This window comes from Cololabis saira, chromosome 12 (assembly GCF_033807715.1).
Source record: "Cololabis saira isolate AMF1-May2022 chromosome 12, fColSai1.1, whole genome shotgun sequence".
NCBI classification, from domain to species: domain Eukaryota; kingdom Metazoa; phylum Chordata; class Actinopteri; order Beloniformes; family Belonidae; genus Cololabis; species Cololabis saira.
In genome coordinates, this window is record NC_084598.1 from 23,123,729 (window position 1) to 23,143,530 (window position 19,802).

Consider the following 19,802-nt stretch of genomic DNA (forward strand, 5'->3'; position numbering starts at 1 on the left):
TTGCAAGGGTGTTAATGATGTTGTCATTGTTGAGGAGTGCTGCAACCAGATTTCTTGCTGACTCAATGTATTTTTGTTTGTAATATTTGAAAGTGATGTCAACGTCACCATATCTTTGTCATCAAACAATTCAAATTGTCCTTTGCAGTTGCACCTAAAATGTAATTCATTGTGTTAACACTTACTTCATAGGGCTATTTCCTCTTTGTGTCAAAAAATGCACTCACCTCAACACTTTAGCTCCTCCATTCTAGCAACAATAACTTTCAGTTGAGTGAATCTTCTCAGGTCCTCCTGAGAAGCACCACCATCCCCTCAGCACGGTGCAAAACCAAGATAAAGCCAACAATTAGGCTAGAAAGCCTTGTGTCTATCAATGTAATTAATCAGGCCTGATTACACTTAATAGCCTTTTACCAAGGAGAGAGTCGCCATTTCAAGGTGAGACAGCACCTTGTTGCATACTTTAGCTTATGCTTTTGCTCACCGTCCTCACTGGTCCTTCTTTTTATCATCACATGCACATAAAACGTAAAAAGAAAAAGAAGGCAAAGCTGTTTTGTTAGTTTACAGACAAACAATGCTGTTGAATTTTACTCTGGCATTTTGGACAATTTATTACAATTTTAAGGCTTCACGGTAGTTAGGGCACTTTAAGAGAGAAATCTTCTTTAACTCTTGTGCCACAAGTTTGTCCTTTTTATTTTTTGATTTGGTGAACATCAAGGCTTAAAAGTTGGGCATCCAAGAGGCAGGTGGCTTAGCAAAGACCCACAAACTCCAAGCATTGATTATTAGGCATGTGTTGAAAAAAAATAGATTTTCCGATTCTAAATGGATTCTCTTATTAATTCCTAAAAAAAGTAGTCACGTCATTTAATTCACACGTGCGCGTGGTGTGAAACTATCAAACAATGAACATGGCGTCGAAGAGCAGCGGTAGCGTTAACAAAGCACTGGTTTTTAAAACTCCCGAACTAGTTGAAGTTTTCTTTGGAGAAAATGCTGAAAGAGGGGTCACTAAAAGCTGGGGACACTGCACACTTCTCTGCCGCTCCCGCCCCCGCTGCCCTCATGAACATAACAAACATGTTGAAGCAGCCGCCAGAGAAACCAGCAGAAGCTACAGAACCACAGTTTACTCCGTACAGACGGCGGGCTGAGCAGCACTGTTAAGGCTGGAAATTACTTGCTGTTTGAGCCTGTGTTTATGCTGCCATATGCGTTTGCGTCCGTTTGCACAGACAACCAGCTGCGTTAAGAAACAGACCTCGCTCGCGCACCACGCGAGGAGAGCGTGTCGTACTGTAATACAAAATTATGATTCCACCTACTACAGACGTCGCCGTTAAAGTACGTGATCTTTCTTTGCACGTATCCTTCCATCTCCAGTCAACTGTGTGCTGGCAAAACTTGCAGATCATTGAATCGCCAGACACGTTACACACAGACACGGACACACTCATACATATTCATACACACCCCCAACCGTGCACAACCAGTGTTCAGTGTTTTGGATATTTCAGCTTAAATTTCAAAATGTTATATAAGTTCATCGAAGTTCATATTATCTATATTGTTTTTTTTTTTTTTGCTGTTATCGGACACACGGTTTGTCGTGACATACCTGAAAAATGCCTGATGCTTCATGGCAAGCTGTGTGTCTGGTGACAGAATAAATTAGACAAGCTAAAATTATGTGTGTTATACATCAAAATGTGCGGCTCCATCTTGCGACGACACGCATTACTTTTCTCAGTCAAAAGCGTTACCATGACGACGCTAAACGCCAAAAAGCGCGCCTCCTCTTCATCTGATTGGTCCATATTTGATAGTTCAACAAAAGTCACCAAATTTGGCACGCAAGTCAGGCCTGGCGATAAATTTAATATTTTATGGTTTGCATTAATGGGTGTAGCCTAACGGCTCAACAGCGCCCCCTGGAAAACTTCGTGTCTCAAGCCCCACAATACGGTTTGACGTACATGCACAAAAATCGGTACCCACCTGTATCATGTCGCAACTTAAAGAAAAGTCTCTTGGCGCCATGGCCGAAACAGAACAGGAAGTCGGCCATTTTCAATTAATCGTGTAATTTTGGCATAATTTATGCCATTCCTTCGGCAGTAAATACGGCCCGAACCGTAACGTGCACCCAGGTGTGTTATACATCAAAATGTGCGACTCCATCCTGCGACAATGCGCATTACTTTTCTCTTTCAAAAGCGTTACCGTGGCGATGCTAGATGGCAAAAAGCGAGCCCCCCCCTTCATCTGATTGGTCCATATTTGATGGTTCCCCAAAAGTCACCAAATTTTGCACGGAAGCCAGGTCTGGCAAAAAATTTGGTGTTTCATGGTTTGCATTAATGGGCGTGGCAACATGGCTCAACAGCGCCCCCTACAAAAATTTTCTCTGCCATAACTTTTGAATGGTTTGACATAGAGAGTCGTGGGTGGTGTCATCTGACTCAGTTTTGAGGACTTGACCTTCATTGACATGAATTAGCCCCGCCCCTTCTTCTGATTGGTCAATATGTGATGCTTCCAATTTTCTGCAATAACTTTTGAATGGTTTGACATAAAGACTCGTGGGTGGTGTCATCAGACATGGTTTTGAGTCCTTGACCATAATTGGTGCAAGTTAGCCCCGCCCCTTCTTCTGATTGGTCGATATTTCATAGTTCCTATTTTCTGCCATAACTTTTGAATGGTTTTACATAGAAAGTCGTGGGTGGTGTCATTTCTCATATGCTTATGGGGGGCGGTGGCCATGAGTGCAAGGGCCCGTTCATCGCTGCTTGCAGCTTTAATTGTAATTATATTTCAAGATACCATTGAAACATCTGACAAAAACAATTAAAAACAATGAACCAGCAAAGTTTTTTAAAACCAATACTTGTGCCATTCAAAAAAACATCTGGCCACAGCTGTACTCAGTCTTTAGTTTACCACTGATAAATCTGACCACTGCAGAGCCATCTGAGTATTTCTGGAAATGACAGAACTTGACTTGTACAAGAACTGAGGTGGTGAGAGTACAGTCCCCTGTGGTGCTCCTGGGGTGCTGACCACCTGGTACGATACATAACCATTCAGTCTTACAAACTGTGGTCAGTTCGGTGGGTAGTCAAAAGTCCACCTGAAAGAAGAGGCATCCACCTGTATGAGCTGGAGTTTCTTTCAGAGTAAAAAAGGCTGAATTGTCTCAAATGCGAATGAGAAATCAAAGAACATGATCCTCACAGCGCTGTCTGCTTTGTACTGACAGTATATTGGCTGGAGTAGGTGTATGATGGCATTGTCAACTTAAACCCCATGACAATAAAAAACTGCAGTGAGTCCTGAAAGGTGCTTGTTAGCTTATGTGGGCCAATAAAAGTCTCTGCAGGACTTCCAACATGTGTGATGTTAGGGGTCTATACTCATTAAGGACAAATGAATGAGAACTCTTCTACAGCACTGGAACCTTCTCCTGGGTCAGGCTATGGTTGAATAGCTGCTGCAGAATTCCACTTTAATTCCATTTAAGTTGTTCTTTGTACACTCTTCTGTAATTCCCTTTCCTCCTCCCTTGAGGCTCTGTTTTTTTCTTGTTAAGCATTTCTTTCAGGTCACTGGATATCAAGCATGAAGGCGCTTGTACCTTTCTGACCAACCCTTGTCATTGAGAAACTGTTTCAGATTTGGTGCTTAAATCAGTAACACTTTGATCACATAGTCAAAAACACCCAGGAAAGACAACACTCTCCCACGCATCTGGAGATATATTTTCAGATCTCAGAAACTGAGAAAGTCACACTAAAACAAAACTGAAGTGCTTATCTATGGACAATTTAACATCATTGTTTATGACCTGAAGTCATCATCTTATTGTATGTAAAGGACACCTTCACCCAGATACAATCCTAACACCGCCTCAGTTTCTACTCTCTGGTCATACCAAAAAAAGCACTAGACAGGTTAACAGTTAAAACAATGTAGTTGGGGGTTTTTATGCAACTTTATACAATTTCATATTTATTTGCATCTAGCATTAGAACCTTTTTTTGCCAAAAATTTAAACTTAAACTGGCATTGTCAGACTGCTGTATAACATTTTCTCCCACAAATTTCACAATGGGGTTAAAGTCTGAAGTCTGTGGTTGCCAATCTACAGTATGTGCAAAAATGTTCTTATCCTACCCGAAGGATAAGGTTTAACTGTTTGAGTTTAATGGTTCTAAATATTGAATAGATAGACTTTGTCAATCAGTATATTCAGGTCATCAGTTGATTTAATGTCTTAGACACATACCATTGAAACCTGACCAACCAAAGCAACTCCAGATTATTAGTCTCCCCACAGGCCGGTGCAATAGTCAGATGATGGGTACACCATGATTCTCAAACATGATAAATCTGGATTCAATGTTTATGTGCCCTGTCATATAGAAGCATTTGATTAGGTTATAAGAACCAGTTTCTTGTACTTCTGTAATTCCCAGTACACTGACTTCTGTTTTCATTGTCTGTGTGAAATGACAGTTGAATTTCTTTCTCTTTTAACATTTAGGTGTTTTTGTTGGATGCACAGTGATCAATGATTTGACTCTTTTGAAACGGAGTAACAATATTTCCATGATCACTGGAAATGTCTTAAAAGAGGAATTATTAAGCTATTTTATGGCTTTGTTATTTTTTTATTATTATTATTTCGATCTCCTTTGGGGCAACTAGACACTACTGGCCACATACTGTATGTAATTGTGGCCAGTAGTGTCAAAATCAAGTGGTCAACTACTTTCCCTTTCTCTGCTTTTCTCCTATTTTCTGCAGCACAGTTAACACAGTCTATGCAGTCTTCTCCTCGCCCTTTCCCCCCGCTCCCTCGCCAACCGCCCACGCCACTCCATTGTGATTGGTCCCATTCTCGAAGACAGACACACCTTTTGCAAGTTAGACCAAGACGTCAGCCTACCAAAAGTAGCACAAAAACTCGATAAAAATCAATTTGTGAAAAGCTTATCAAGACTGCCCACAAGCGTTACTTCAGGATGCACAAACCATCTTTATGCAGATCAACAGCACCTGCAGCATGTAAGGCCCAACTGTCTCTTCACATGCACCTCTTTTGAGTTCACTTATTCTCTTTCTTAACATTTTTCCCATTTCTTATCCAGATTCAACCTGTTAATTTCCACCTACTTTTTTTAAAATTTACAGACCCTTTCAGCTAAACCCATAAAATAAAGAAAATGGATCAAAACACGTAAAAAACAAAGCACCCATGCTACAGATTATCTTGACTATACAGTATGTAACAATATGTCCTTTAAAATTAGTAACAATTTAAGAAATGCAGCTAAGATATACAATGCATTGTTACTTGCTATGCTACAATAGTTTCATGGAATGTCAGAAAAGTTTTGAGATCTTTTGGGCTCATTGTCCATCTGCAGGATGAGTCATCCCACACAAAAATGCAAATGAGATGTTACAGGAAGTCTCTGAAGATTAGAGGATTACTTCCCATTGATCAAGATGGAGTCGATTGTATGCAGGCATCCTATGCCAGAGGTTGTGTAACTGAGGCTTTGACGTGACGCTTCATCATTTTCTCCTATAATCTCCTTGCATACACCTTTTGTATTCCTATTACAAAACTTCAAGTGAGCTTCAGCAGTGAAATAGGGCTCCTTTCTAGTCACCCAATGTGAAATGTTAGTATGTCTTTGCATAAAAACTGTCACATGCATTTTCCGATCATTTTACTACTACTACTACTACTACTACTACTGTGATTTAGCAGACGCTTTTATCCAAAGCGACTTACATTTGAGAGAACAACGTAAGCAACACATACCGTAGTAGGGTCCAGCATGGATAAGTGCTGGTCAGACTGCTGAGAGTCCAATTGGACACAGGTGCTGCCATGCTAATGCTGGTTTCTTTTTTGGGGTTTTTTGTTTTGTTTTGTTGCAGCGTCCCCTTCCCACCCAACACAACAGTCCCTTTATACAAGAAACCTATGTCTTAAAATACACAACTCTCATCACCATTATTAAAAAAAGAAAGCTGGAAAAGACTATACTTCAAAAGTTCCAACAAGTCAGGACTTGGGACTTGGGCTAATAATTTCTTTCTTTTTTGTGTATGTGTGCATGGGTGTGTGTGTGAGTGTGTCTCCTTAACCAGTCGTCTTGGCAGTGTACTATATTTTATTAGTCCCTCAAGAAAAGGAATGAGAAAGAAGAGAGAAAAAAAGAGAAAAAATTCTGCCGAAGAGGACTAAGATCACCAAAAGTGGAGCTTAAGAAAGTAGGAAAAGGGAGACAAGACAGTGATGGGTGATGTGTTGTGTGAGGTGTTGTAGTGTCTGTGATTAAATATATATTGCATTGTGCTTGAACGAAAAGAGACATAAGACAGCCAGGTATTTATAATCAGGAAAGCAATAAAAAAGGGAGCTAAATCATTTATAAAGTTGCAGCTGAACAAACTATAAGAAAACAAGACTTTCAGAGATTAAGCGCATAAATGAGTGCTTGCAATCTTCAGTTAAATAGACAAGTATGTCAAAATCCATACACAACAATGTGAAAGACTGATGCCATTATTCAGAAAACTATTAATTCAAGTAATTGTTGCTAAAAGTGGTTCCACGATTTATTGGTTTTTCACACACAACTTCTTTATTTTGCCTTGCTCAGATAAATGAAAATGACACACTCCAACATGTCACGTGTTTTTTGTATATTTGAGGCTGTATTGAAGGCATTTTTTAGATACCGGTCTGGGACCTGTTTTATTAACACTGCATGGGTTTGTATTATATCCTGATGTGCAGAAATATAGATTTAAAATAGGATGCACTTTTTTCTATTCATGTTTCATTGTCAAATGTTCAAGTTATTGTTAAGTTGACTTTATTTTGTGAACACTATGTTCACTTGAAAAGAAGGAAAAAAAAATGAATGAAAGTGGAATATCCAGGACTGAAAATAGCTATTAGAAATTAAAGGTGTATGGAAGTGTGACTGTATAAGTGTTTTAGAAAGCAGAGGTGGAAAGCGTGGAGCAAGCATCTCTAGAAGCTTCAGGATATGAAACACAAAAGAACTCAAAATACTTTCTGAGTGTTTTAACAGACTAATTCATATTCACAACGTGTGGCTTTTAATTTTGATTTTAATGACATTTTAGTGCATCGGTTTTTCACTTTCTACAGTGTGGGTGTCAGTGTGGGAGTGTGATTGGAGGCAGGAGCAGACCGTGATGTATATATACGTGTGTGTGCGCGAGCATACTTGTTTCTGAGCATCATTTGCTGTAGAGATGTAAGTGTGTGTGTCCAAGTGTGGGTGTATGTGTTGAGAAAGTCAATTATGCCATTCCAATATTACAGTGAAAGAGTGCCCAGTGCCACTAATGTAGTCCATGATCATGGTGTTAACAACCTGACTTTAACACTGCAGTGCATTAGAGAGAGAGAGAGAGAGAGAGAGAGAGAGAGAGAGAGAGAGAGAGAGAGAGAGATGATTAAAGGTTACTGAACGGTAAAAAGCAGGGCATATTTCATCTCTCTCTATCAAAATGCAAGGGAAATTTACTCTACATACTGTAGACTATGACACTATGTACCATTTCACATTGAACGATTAACTTAACTTAACGAATAACTTAATACAATAATTCAGCAACTATAGTCTCTAACATAAATGCATGCATAAATGACACAATAACGCATGCATACATTTTGTTGTCATCTTCTGATTCAAACTCTCTTTTCAAGTTGTCTGAACATCAGTGATTGATTCAGCACCCATGGATAGAGACGATGTTCTCAGAAAAAAAGCAGGCAATTTTTTAATATTTTGTAAAGTATAAAAAGATTAAAAACATTTGTTTTTACAAGATAACACATTATACATACATACACACACACACACACACACACACATTATACATACATATACACACACATATATGTATGTATATATATATATATATATATACACACACACACACACAACACACACATATATATATGTATGTATATATATATATATATATATTTATATATATATATATGTATATATATATATACACATATATACATATATATATATACACACACACAGATACTGCATTTATATGAATTTCTATAAATCACTAGACAACATATATTTTCCTTTTTTTTACATCTGTTCCCAAATTTGATAGTGTTTAATCATTTAGAATATTTGATTGTGTTTATTCATTTATTTATTTTAACAATCATTTCAAGCACAAATTATAACAATCTGCTACTAAAACGTCAGCCATGTACTACAGGCTTCACTGTTGCTAAACTTGTAACGAGCACAAGTTTTGTGCATGTAAAATGTTTGCACAGTTCTGAAGTGCAACGTCTACACGAATGGGAAATCTTTCTTAATGTGTTTCATCATGAAAAATACTTCCAAATTGCTTATTTAGGGGCTAGTATGACACTCCACAATCACTGAAAAAATACCTACTATTCTTTTGCCATTTAAAAAAAAAACATTGCACAGCTGTCCAACCAGAATCAGATGCAACATGTTGTAGTAATAGAAAAAGTGCAAAATAAAGACAAGACAGTAACAGGATAATCAGAACAAAGAAAAAAAACAATGCTACTCAACATGTAAACTTGAACTTCAAAAGTTGTGTTTGTTTGTTTGGCATTCTCCATCTTGAAACCAGAAAGTGTGAATGTGCAATACATCTAACTCAGATGTGCTGAAAGTTTCCATTTACCACCACCTTTATGAAGTGCATAACCATGCTTGTTGACCACTCTATATATTATAGATATTCAGTAGAATAATTTTTTTTTTTTTTTTTTTTTTTTTTTTTTTAATATTTTTATCCCGGTTTTTTTCCCCCATTTTATCACCCAGTGCTCCTAGCTAAGTAACAGTCCTGGGGCCTCATTTATAAAAGAGTGCGTAGGATCCACACTAAAAGCCCGCGTAAAGCCAAAAGCCGGAAAATGGCGTGCGCAAAAAAAATCTGGATTTATAAAACCGCGTGCACGCACACTTGCACGCAATGTTCGCTTTATAAATCACAGTCCAGCTGGAAGGTAGCGTAGCTGAATTTGCCTCATATCCCGCCCTCTACACGCCCACTTTTTACCATATATGGGCAATGCAAAGTATTATTTGCATATGAATGAGCCTGCTGAGCATGCGCAGCGGCTTCCTGCAGTCTGTTTGAGACTGAGAACGAGATGTTGTTGATGAGGTGGAGGACAGGAAAACCACATTATTTGGTGGTCACAGTAAAAGTAGAAAACGTATATAAATAGTCATGTTTTTGTCCCCCCCACTTTTTCCAGTTTAAAAACTAGCGGTAGGCTCAGCCTGTAATTGCAAATCATCAAGACACTGTGCGAAGGCGATGCGAGAACGGCCCGGCAGCCCCGCACCCCCTCCTCCCCTCCCCTCTCCCCTCAGTCCTGCTCAAGGCTGATTTATGGTTCCGCGTCACACCAATGTAGAGCCTACGGCGTAGGTGCGCGTCGCCGCGTACCCTACGGCGTAGGCTCTGTGTCGTTTTAACGCGGAACCATAATTTAGGCTTACACCTGCACGTAAAGGTTTCACGCACGCGTAAAACTCATTATATATATAAAAAAATCAGTGTCCCTTTAGGGGCTCCGTAGACCCCCTAAACGCTCTACGGAGTCCCTCATTTGTTCTGTCCTCAGTCACTCTACGGTTGTCGCGGTGGTGACTAGGAGGTTCCCGGCGTGTCCTGGCACTGCGGCTCCAGCAGCAGCAGAGTCCTGACTGACGCTGTGCTTCAAACACAGAGGGACACGATCAGCGCTATTATATTATAAGTCTGATATATGTTGTGATATGTGATGACATTATTAGGGTATGACATGAATCTGGCTTCATTTCACCACCTCACCGCCTGCGTCGCCAGTTCCCCATATCTTAAGCATGTTCCTACGGGAGGGTCAGGGTTGCCGTAGGGATACGCAGATTTTTCGGTTAGTTTTTTCTTTTTAAATCCCAACCTTTGCGTGGAAGGTGGCTTGCGCATCTTTCAAGCCCTGTTTTGTGCGCAAGCAAGCTTTATAAATGAGGCCCCAGGGTATCGCCATCCTCTACCAACCCCGGGAGGGCCCTGCACTGAGCTCAGGTCTCCTCCTTAACCTGAGGAGTGAGCAGGCCGCATCTTTTCACCAGACAGGGTGGGGCTTCTCCAGCCGGAGTAGCGCGTGGAAGGATCACGTTATTACGGCCGGATCCTCCCCACCCCATCTGGCGCCCCGGTTGGCCAGAGGGGGCATGTGTAGCCCAGGACTGTGTGCATGTTTTTGTGAGAGTAGCTCACATTAGCTACCCAAGGGAACACAGGGAGAACATGCAAACTCCACACAGAAAGGCCCTTTCGCCAACCCCACCCAGGGTGTGGACACTGAAGTCATGGGGGAACTAACACGCACTTCAGCGCCCACAGCGTCCCCGGCGGGAATCGAACCCTGGACCTTCTTGCTGTGAGACGGCTGCACTACCAGCTGCGCCACCGTGCCCCCACTTTTTTTTTTTTTTTTTTTTAAATCATTCTGACTGATTCTGACCCAGATTGAGCCTGATGCAGACAGACACGAGCCATCATGAATGAGCTTTTACACACTAGCTCCCAAGCAGCTCGTTATCTTCAGAGCAAAGGTTGTATAAGAGCACGGCCAACACACACGTGCTCACATACAAAATGAAAACGCTCCTTGTTGGGTTTTATAAATACTCTCACTGCATGGAGCAACATGGTGGTTCCATTGCCTCCAGAAAGAAACTGGAAAAGACACCATTTGGAAGCAGGGAAGACCGACCGTGACGCTCCGCCCTCTGGTGTTTACTTTTAAATCTAATCTCTTCCACTCTACACTTTTGCCCACTCCCTCTTTTTCCATGGTTGTGAAAGGGGAAGCCACCACTCCCGGAGTGTGGAAATGTGACTGGAAAACAACCAGGGGGCATGGATATAGCTAATCGAGGCAGCAGACTGAGTAAATAACTTTGAAGAAAGGCCAAGTAATGGTTTGTATGCCACACTTAAAATTCAGCTTCATGCATCTTACATTTTGAGCCCACCAACTCCGATGAATCACGTCTGTAAGTCTAAAATAGCCATGTGATGCACAGATATTCTTTGCACACATAACAGTTTTGATGATCATAAATATGAATTGTAATCGCTGCATTTTTGTTCAGAGCATACATTTGCAATAAAATAGTAAATAACGTAATAGAGGTGTGAAATTGCTTAAATGTATGGACAAATATGTAAAGAACAAGTTAACGAAGCGTCAAAGTTTTATTTCGGTCTTCTTTGTATCATAAGTCATTGTTCTTTGTTGAAACAACAATTATCAGTAATGCCCTACTCGCCACAGACCTTTAGTCAACACTCAACAGGAAATTCAAGAGTCAGGTCAGTCTTAATCAGTCTAAAGTATTGTTATTAAAGCAATGTCTTTGGTTGTTTTTCTCTTATGCAGGATTTAATCCAGGCCTGAACGTTATCAGGGGAACTATTGATGTATTACAAAAGTAATAATAAAAAGTATAAAATAGTATAAATTTGTATGTGTTATTCATAATTATTGGTGCTGGTGCTGACTTATTCTTACATCAGTGTGATAAAGGTAACTGAGTCAATATTGGTCAGCCCGAAATTGCAGCAAAAGAAACATGTAAGACATCAACCAGAGCTGCATGACAATGAAAACAGTGCAAAGGTTTTTCCAGTTTTACTTTAGAGAAACCCCGTAGCTGTTAACAATGCAGCCCAAACTTACTCTTGTATGATCTCTTACGCGTATTTTATTTGTTTTCTTCTCTGCCATTATTTATTCAGTCTCTAAATCACCTCTGCCATGATGTCCACTGGTTTCATCATTGTTACTGAGGGACATTGTGCCGTAAGTGATACACAGTTTTTACAAGAAACGAGTAGTATGGGTGTAGAGTACAGTTACTTTGGCGGTTTTGTCTATAGTAGAGATAGGACGGCTTGGTGACACTGCCTAGATGTAAGCAAATATTTCTTAGAATGTAATTAAAACTTTTATTTTAACATAAAAAAAAAAGAAAAAAGACTGCTTGAAAGCAAATTATGCATCATTCATACATGGAATGTTCATGTATAAGTTAAGGTTTCTTAAAACTGCAAAAAAGAAGTAATTAAACTGAAATAGGATTTTAACATTTGACTTGTGCTTTACATTGGTAGGATTTGAGCTCAAGTACTTGTTGGTTTGAGGGAAACATCGTAACTTGTGTAAAATACGGCATTGCACATGTCGCCAACACAGTATAGTCGACAACGTTTGATAATTCTAATACTGTTGTCTTTTTTGCAGTGCAAACAAGTGCAGGTGACCAATACTACTTTCCTCTTAAGGGTGCCTGGGCTCAAGCTCAGGGACAGGTAGAAAAGTCCAGCTATCACGTATGAACGTAAAGTGGAGTCAGTGTTCTTCTGCATCAAAAGGAGACAGCTGGGTAGTTTGAACACCTACAGTAGTCACCATGCCTTCTGAGTTGTCTCTGAGAGGTGGGGTTTTTTTGCAACATCCCATCTGGATGAGTTCACCATGCAGATGCTGCAGTTATAGCTCTCAGCTGGCTTGGGAACCCATCAGTGATACCCTAAACAAGCTTGAGGTTGTGGCTGGGGAGAGGGAGGTCTGTGGGTGTTTCCTGAATACCTCTGGAAACCAATGTCATTTCAGTGGTAGAAGATGGATGGATGGATGGATGGATGGATGGATGGATGGATGGATGGATGGATGGATGGATGGATGGATGGATGGATGGATGGATGGATGGATGGATGGATGGATGGATGGATGGATGGATGGATGGAGTCATTGTGGGAGAATGATTTATACTTTATAGCAACCTATGTCTCTTTGTGAAATATCTTTCTGTGATCGTATTAAGAAAGCTAACTTGTGTTTCACGATTGGAGCTGGTATTTAGTCGAGACGTCACTTGTAAGCAGTTTCATTGTGGAGTATAGATTGAACAGTCAAAACTAATACCTCAGGAATCTCATTTTTGCATCCCTGACCTTTCATGTGATGGGACAACTCTCATCTGGGTTCACAGGTGCACATACAGAAGGGTCAATACTTTTGGATTGCAATAAGAACAGCATATTGGTGAATTAACACACATGTGACTACCCATCAGTATCCTACAGTTTCATCCTAGATGGGGGAGTAAGAAAAAAAAAAGGATTAAGCATTTCCTTCACTGCTCCATCCAGACTGGGACTACATTTTTAGTCAACATCGGGCTTGGCAATTGGTCGTTTGTCTCCAACCTCCAAGGAAGTAATCCATTGGCTACAGAGGGCATGGGAGACTGCTCTCTGCTCTCCTATTTACAGAACATGAGCATTGCGGGTAAAAGAGTGAGGGAGGAAAATTGCAGCAGATTACTGTGCCAATTTCACATGGAAGCAGAAGAGCTCTGGAAAGGACAGATAAGGAAATTCCTATCAAACTGCTACCAGGCAAATATGTATCCAGTTGCAATAAACCACACAAACAATTTATAATATACCCCGAATAGTGATGGAGGAGGTTTCACCCTACAGCGTGGATGCTGTATTTTCAACTCAGCTGGTGATAATTACCATCTACTAACCATGTGCTGCAGCAAAAAGCACTATTAGAGATGCCACCATCAGAGCTGCTCAGACACGAGCACACGTTCATCTACGTGGGCGTAAACATAGAGCTCTCAGGAAAACATACATGTTTGTTCACGTGTATGATCTCATCTTGGAACTGCTCACTCAATTAATTTAATGCTCACACAGTTCAGAACACAATTAACAATCAAAAATTAATTTGCGAAGAATGACGGAAACCCCTGCTTAAACGCTGACACACACAGGCACATGTTCACACACACACCAGCTAAAACTCATTAAAAAAAAAAAAATTGTAACGAAATTAAATCATTTGTTAATTTAATTTTGCAGTAAACTGGGAATTATTCAATGAAATCTTTGAAAATCTGTGAATAGATTTGTACATAAACCACGTTCTTACTAAAAACCAAGTCCAGATTAAAAAATGCTTAATGAAACTCCGTTTTGACAAGTACGAGTCAGGAAAATGTACTATGGAGGAGGAGAGGATGTGTTTCAGTTTTTCTGCACCTGGAACAGCAGCATGCTTGTGTACTTCATGGCCTCACAGCTCTTAAACACTTCTTCTAAAACAATGCACAATTTTAATTGACCATAAAATAAACTTTCCGAACATTAATACGATTTAGAATGAAGCATGGAGTCATTTGGCGAAAGTAACTGTTACTTTATAAGATGTGTTCAATGTGTCACGAGTTTATGGGTTTTATTTCTTTGTTTCTCTGTTGTGTCATGTGGGTTTGCTGGAGCTACAGTTATCTTGATAAGCACAAAGACGAACTTAGAATAACCATGAAATCCTCTAAAAATGTAATTGTGTAACACAAACAAAGTTATTCCTTTCTTTTTTTATTCCTTTTGGTTCCGTTTGAACTTCTGCTTGATGCATTTTGCGATACTTTGCTGTCTGAAGTCCTGCCCTCAAGCCAGGCTGTGATACATCCAACAGCACAAGATTATACGGATCAAGGAAAGAAATGAAGAAGATAGAGACGTTATGAGTGATCAAAAGATGTATATGCATCCGTCATTATGAAGTTTCAACATTAAGATGATATTCAAGGGACAGACATTGAAATAAAGGTGCTTGGCCAGGGGCACAGTCTGAGGGAGATTGTGAACTTTTGTGCTAGATCAGTGTTTTGCCATGCTGTTTAAGGACCCATAAGTAAAAATACATCTATAAGTCTATCTTTCTGCCGTGTGTTCACATGAGGATGTCTAATGACAAACATGTGCACCACATTATTAGTTTTGCCTTTCAGTACCTCTTAATTTAGATCTTACTGTACATCAGAGCAAATGCTATGTCTGTGGTCACATGCCATGCGTCTTTGTTTTCTTCCTTCAACCCTATCGCCTTACTTTATTTTTTGCTTGTTTTCCATCCATTTTGAGAAACTTTGACAGTTAACACTGTTATGCTGGTGGAGTCTAATTTATATTAATTTTATTGTATTTTATTGTATTGTATTTTTTATTATTTAATTTATTTATCAATTGATGGGCTCTGTCGGCCAATATATGCTCTATAGCAGTTTCATCAAATCTGAAACAAAGGGGAGGGGTTCTCCATGCTGCCTAACAAAAGCGGCACAAAGCATAACTGTCAACCCTCACAATATTACTGCTGATCACGTACCATATGAAAACAAACACACACCAAGGCAAAATCCTTTCATTACATGTGCAGATGCACAAACACAGGAGCAAAAATCATGTAAGGCTGCTTACAAAGAGAGTGGTAGCCTAGCGGTTACAGAAGTGGGCTTGGGTCTGGAGGACCCAGATTCACTAAAGCACCAAATTACTAACATTAACAAACCTTGGCCGGGTTTCCCAGATCCAACCTCTCTTAAGGATTTAAGAGAGGTTCAAAGAAGGTTTGAACTAAGAGAGAACCCTAAGATACGGGTGTTTCCCAGATGACTTCTTAACACCGTCCTTTAGTTTCGCTCTTTCAGACGCTCTTTGGAGCAGCTGTCCGGTTCTGAAACCAAATGAATCGATGCCAGGCAAATCGATCACCGATCACTATCAGCGCATTTTCACACGCAGCACTGCTGCCTAACGCACTAATTCCCTGCTGCCTGTGCGTTATAATGAAAAATGAAGATGATAAATATAATTCAATGACCCTTTTTCATCCAAACGGTGCGTTACTCCGTTATTTCTGGCTACAGTGAGGCTTTTTTCCCCACACACGGAGACCGGGAGTAAACGGGGTGGGCGTGTGTGTGCGTTCAAAAACATGAGCCAAGAGAAGGCGAGTTTCGCAAATCGCAACGTGGAATTACAGCAAACCCTGGTTTTTCGCAGGGGTTATGTTCCAAAAAGAACCCGTGATAAGTGAAATTCTTTTTACAATTATAGAGGGCTTCAGATTGCAGAGATCATCCCCGCCTCGCACGTATTCCTCCTCTTCTGAATGATGCTGCATCTCGACTCGCGCTGTATACAGCGCGAGTCGGCAGGTGGGTTTTTTCAAGAGAAGAAAATAGTTATGGGTCGTTGTCTTCGCTCTTTTTTCTTCTGGGCAAAAAGATTCTTTAATATAAACCGACACCATTGATTATATTTGAGACTGTATGAACGATTCATCAAAGGATCTCGTTCTTCAGCTGCTGCTTCCCTGTCATCACATAGGGGCTCGGGCTCGGGCACGGCGCAGGTGTCCCGGCTGCCTGACAGCCCGGTCCGACAGCACGTCCAGGGGACTGAAGTGCTGACGCACGAATGCGTTCATATAAACAGTTCTGCTTCGCGCACGGTGACGCGGTTGATTTGCAGCGAGAACATGCTGTATAGCAGCCAAATTATCAAATAAATGATATTCATGATGATCGTTTTATTTGTGCGCATAAAGCATATACAGGAACACACTTGTTATTCCTTATTTTTCTTTTTTTCCCCCTTTGCTGTCACAAATAAATGCTAAACAATATAAATCTAAAGTATAAAATAAATCAAAATTTGTGCGGGGTGCATTGTTTTAATATCTCATTGCTTGGTGTAATATTGTTTTGCCTGACGCGGCTGGATCTGTGAGTCTTTGTTCACTAAGATGGTTGGAAAGACTGGGTCAGCAGCATCTTTCATTTCCTTCTTAATGAAAGAGATACTTAAGCTAAGAGCAACTCTGGGAAACGCGATTTTCTTTCACAGGCTCCTTAAGAAGGTTTGAAAGAAGTCTTTCGCTGTTAAGAACTACTTAACTGATCTGGGAAACCCGGCCCTTGAGTGTAACAGAGTAGAGTGTATCGGCCAGTTATATAGTGCATGATATAAGAGGGCATGTGGAGTTCATGTCCACTTCTACACCTCATTCGGCATGCATCATATCCTCTAAGATCCTCTGCCATTCCTACTGAGGTAAAAGCATGAGTTACTTTTCCTTACCCTTTCATGCAGAAGCTGTACCATTCAGTGAAAAAAAGCCATTCTTGTTAAGTCACTGCCGTACCCCTCTGGAATATCATAAAGACCAATCAGAGGCTTCTCACTGCTGAATCAGCAGTTCATGAACAGCAAGCTAGTGTCACGGAATATGAGAGACAGCAGCATTCTGGGTAGGAGGGAGTCTGGCCCACACACACACACACACACACACACACACACACATAAATAATCATTTGGCCTTGTGACAACCTCTGCTTTCGAACCGGGGGCGGTGGTACACCAACTTCTGTCTCTGATTTTTTACCTACACTGAGCTCTCCTCCTTAACCTGAGGAGTGAGCAGGCCGCTTCTTTTCACCAGACAGGGTGGGGCTTTGTGAGGGTAGCTCACATTAGCTACCCAAGGCAACACGGGAACACGCCCTTTCGCCAAACCCACCCAGGGTGTGGGTGCTGAAGTCATGGGCACGCATTCAGCGACCACAGCGTCCCCGGTGGGAATTGAACCCAGGACCTTCTTGCTTTGAGACGGCTGCACTACCAGCTGCGCCACTGTGCCCCCATTCTGTCTCTGATTTAAACACATGTTGGTCTAGGATGTAGTAAGGAGGCCGAATAAAGCAGGATCAGGACCCAAATAATAATAATGACCTCCTGATTTTATAGATGATCCACAGCAGACTTCTGCCCCTATATGCTTGCATGCTTGCATGTAAACTAGTGAGGTGAAATGATCTGAGGGCCGATGTTGACCTAAATCAGTTAATCCAAAAATCAATTAATATATCTGGCAAATGTTTATCTTATTATTATCCTTAATCCCCAAAGTCAACCAGCATGAATAAAGCAATGATTTGAAACTGCATGGTCAGTGTCATGAAAACAATTACAGTTGCTGTCATTTACGAGGAAGGGTTTATTGTCCTTTGCTTTGACTGGAGTCGTCTGGAGACTGCAAGCTTCTTTGGAGAATTACATAACTGATTACATCTACAGTAAGTAATAGGATATAAGTTGAAAAGTGAAATTTTGACTATAAAACAGAAAGTGAGTGTTTGTGCCAGACATGAGAAAAGACAAATCCGGAGGAAGATTAGTGTTTTTCCCTGCTTGGTAAGTCTTAACCTTTGATGGATGCCCCATTTATACTTAATCCTGACACCTTCACCTGCCACAAAGTAATCTACAGAGTGCTGGACTTTCCAGAGCATGGTTACTTATGCTTTTGATAAACTTGTTTTCTCTTAATTTCTTTGGCTTTTCTCACCTTCTTCACATGACAACGACATTTATTAATGAACAAATGATTTAAATGTTTGTTTTCAGGAAAGTTTTGGGGGAAAAAAGAGTCATCATAAGGACTTTGGGGCAGAAAATTACATGTGATTTGTTCGAGCAGGGACGATGGGGGTAGCTGACAAAATAAACAAGTACTCACTCCAGGCACCAGCGCACAAAACACAGACTCTATTACTGCTTTAGAGGCAAATACTCCCAAATCGACTTAGCATCATATTTACTCTTGAGAACTCAAGTTGCTTCTTGTACTTTCATGAGCTGTGCTCTGAGATGTGCTTGATCCTCAGCAAACTCACTCATACATGACAACCCAACCACACACACATCCTCCTATTCACTCTCTTTCACTCCACACAAAAATGCACACGTATAAAAAAAAAGACATTATACAAGGCTGCATCAAATAAATTAAACTGTTGGGATGGATTTCATGCTAAACCATGAGAGCACAGGCTCAGCTTGGGGGTTTATGTGGAGATGATTATTGATCTTCAGAAAAGTAGGAGGAAATCCACGGGAACAATTTAGAGTGTGTTGGATTTTTGAATGGGAATGTGACAAAGATACAATAGTATAAATAATTCATGATCTATGTGTCAGGGTAAAGCTCTGACTGATTCTCACAGAATAAGTTCAGGTATTATTAAAAAACAAAAGGGCTCCCACATAGAAGTCAGTTTTTAGTGGTAATTACTGTATTATACGAAGGCATGACTGGGATGGTTAGGGTGAGCCTTAGATTTGTTTGACTCACATGTAGGATTTTGACTTTAGATCTTTCTCTTAAAAATTAGCCTCATCTGGAGAGTTTCATGTAAGCCGATAGTCAAAGTCTGAGCTTCGTCTACACCATACACGTTTGGTAAGATGGAGCTTACAACACTGTCGCTTATGTGTTAATGTTCATTAATCAGGAACAAGGAAGGAAATGGAAACATAGTCAGTCATCACAGTATCACACAACTTGCATCTATTCTTTTATGAGTGGAAATGATTCCGGTTCAACTTCAGCTTTATATAACCAGTTAAAGAGTTACTCCAACTCTGACAGGATCGGGAGATGCTGATATGTGATCCGTGTCAGCAACTTGGGATCTTTCCCTTACAGGATTAATTCCAGAAGCGCTCGTTTTAACTAAATATATTTCCCTTTTTTGAAATTAATTGCATTAATTACAAAAGATGAACTTGTTGGAAAAAAAAAAAGTTTTTTGAAATTAGACTCAGGCGAGGGACAGCGACTCACCTGCAGATTTGGATCCTCCTCGTGCTGCAGGTGCGCCTCCTCTGCGGCCTCCACCAGTCTCTGCAAAAAAAAAAAAAAAATGAAAGAGATAATAGAGTTGATACAAAATGTGGTTTAATTTGAGGGTCGAAAATAATAGATAATACAACAAGAAACACCTATAAAG

The 19,802-nt window shown here is 40.4% G+C and overlaps 1 protein-coding gene across 1 annotated transcript in view; it reads right to left on the reverse strand.

Moving 5' to 3' along the window:
* cacna2d3a (calcium channel, voltage-dependent, alpha 2/delta subunit 3a) overlaps window positions 1-19,802 on the reverse strand; it is a 185,340-nt gene that overhangs the window by 96,370 nt on the left and 69,168 nt on the right. Inside the window, exon 5 of the mRNA XM_061736038.1 lies at window positions 19,637-19,696. Within this exon, the coding sequence (XP_061592022.1) occupies window positions 19,637-19,696 (60 nt within the window). The remainder of the gene's footprint in view (window positions 1-19,636; window positions 19,697-19,802) is intronic.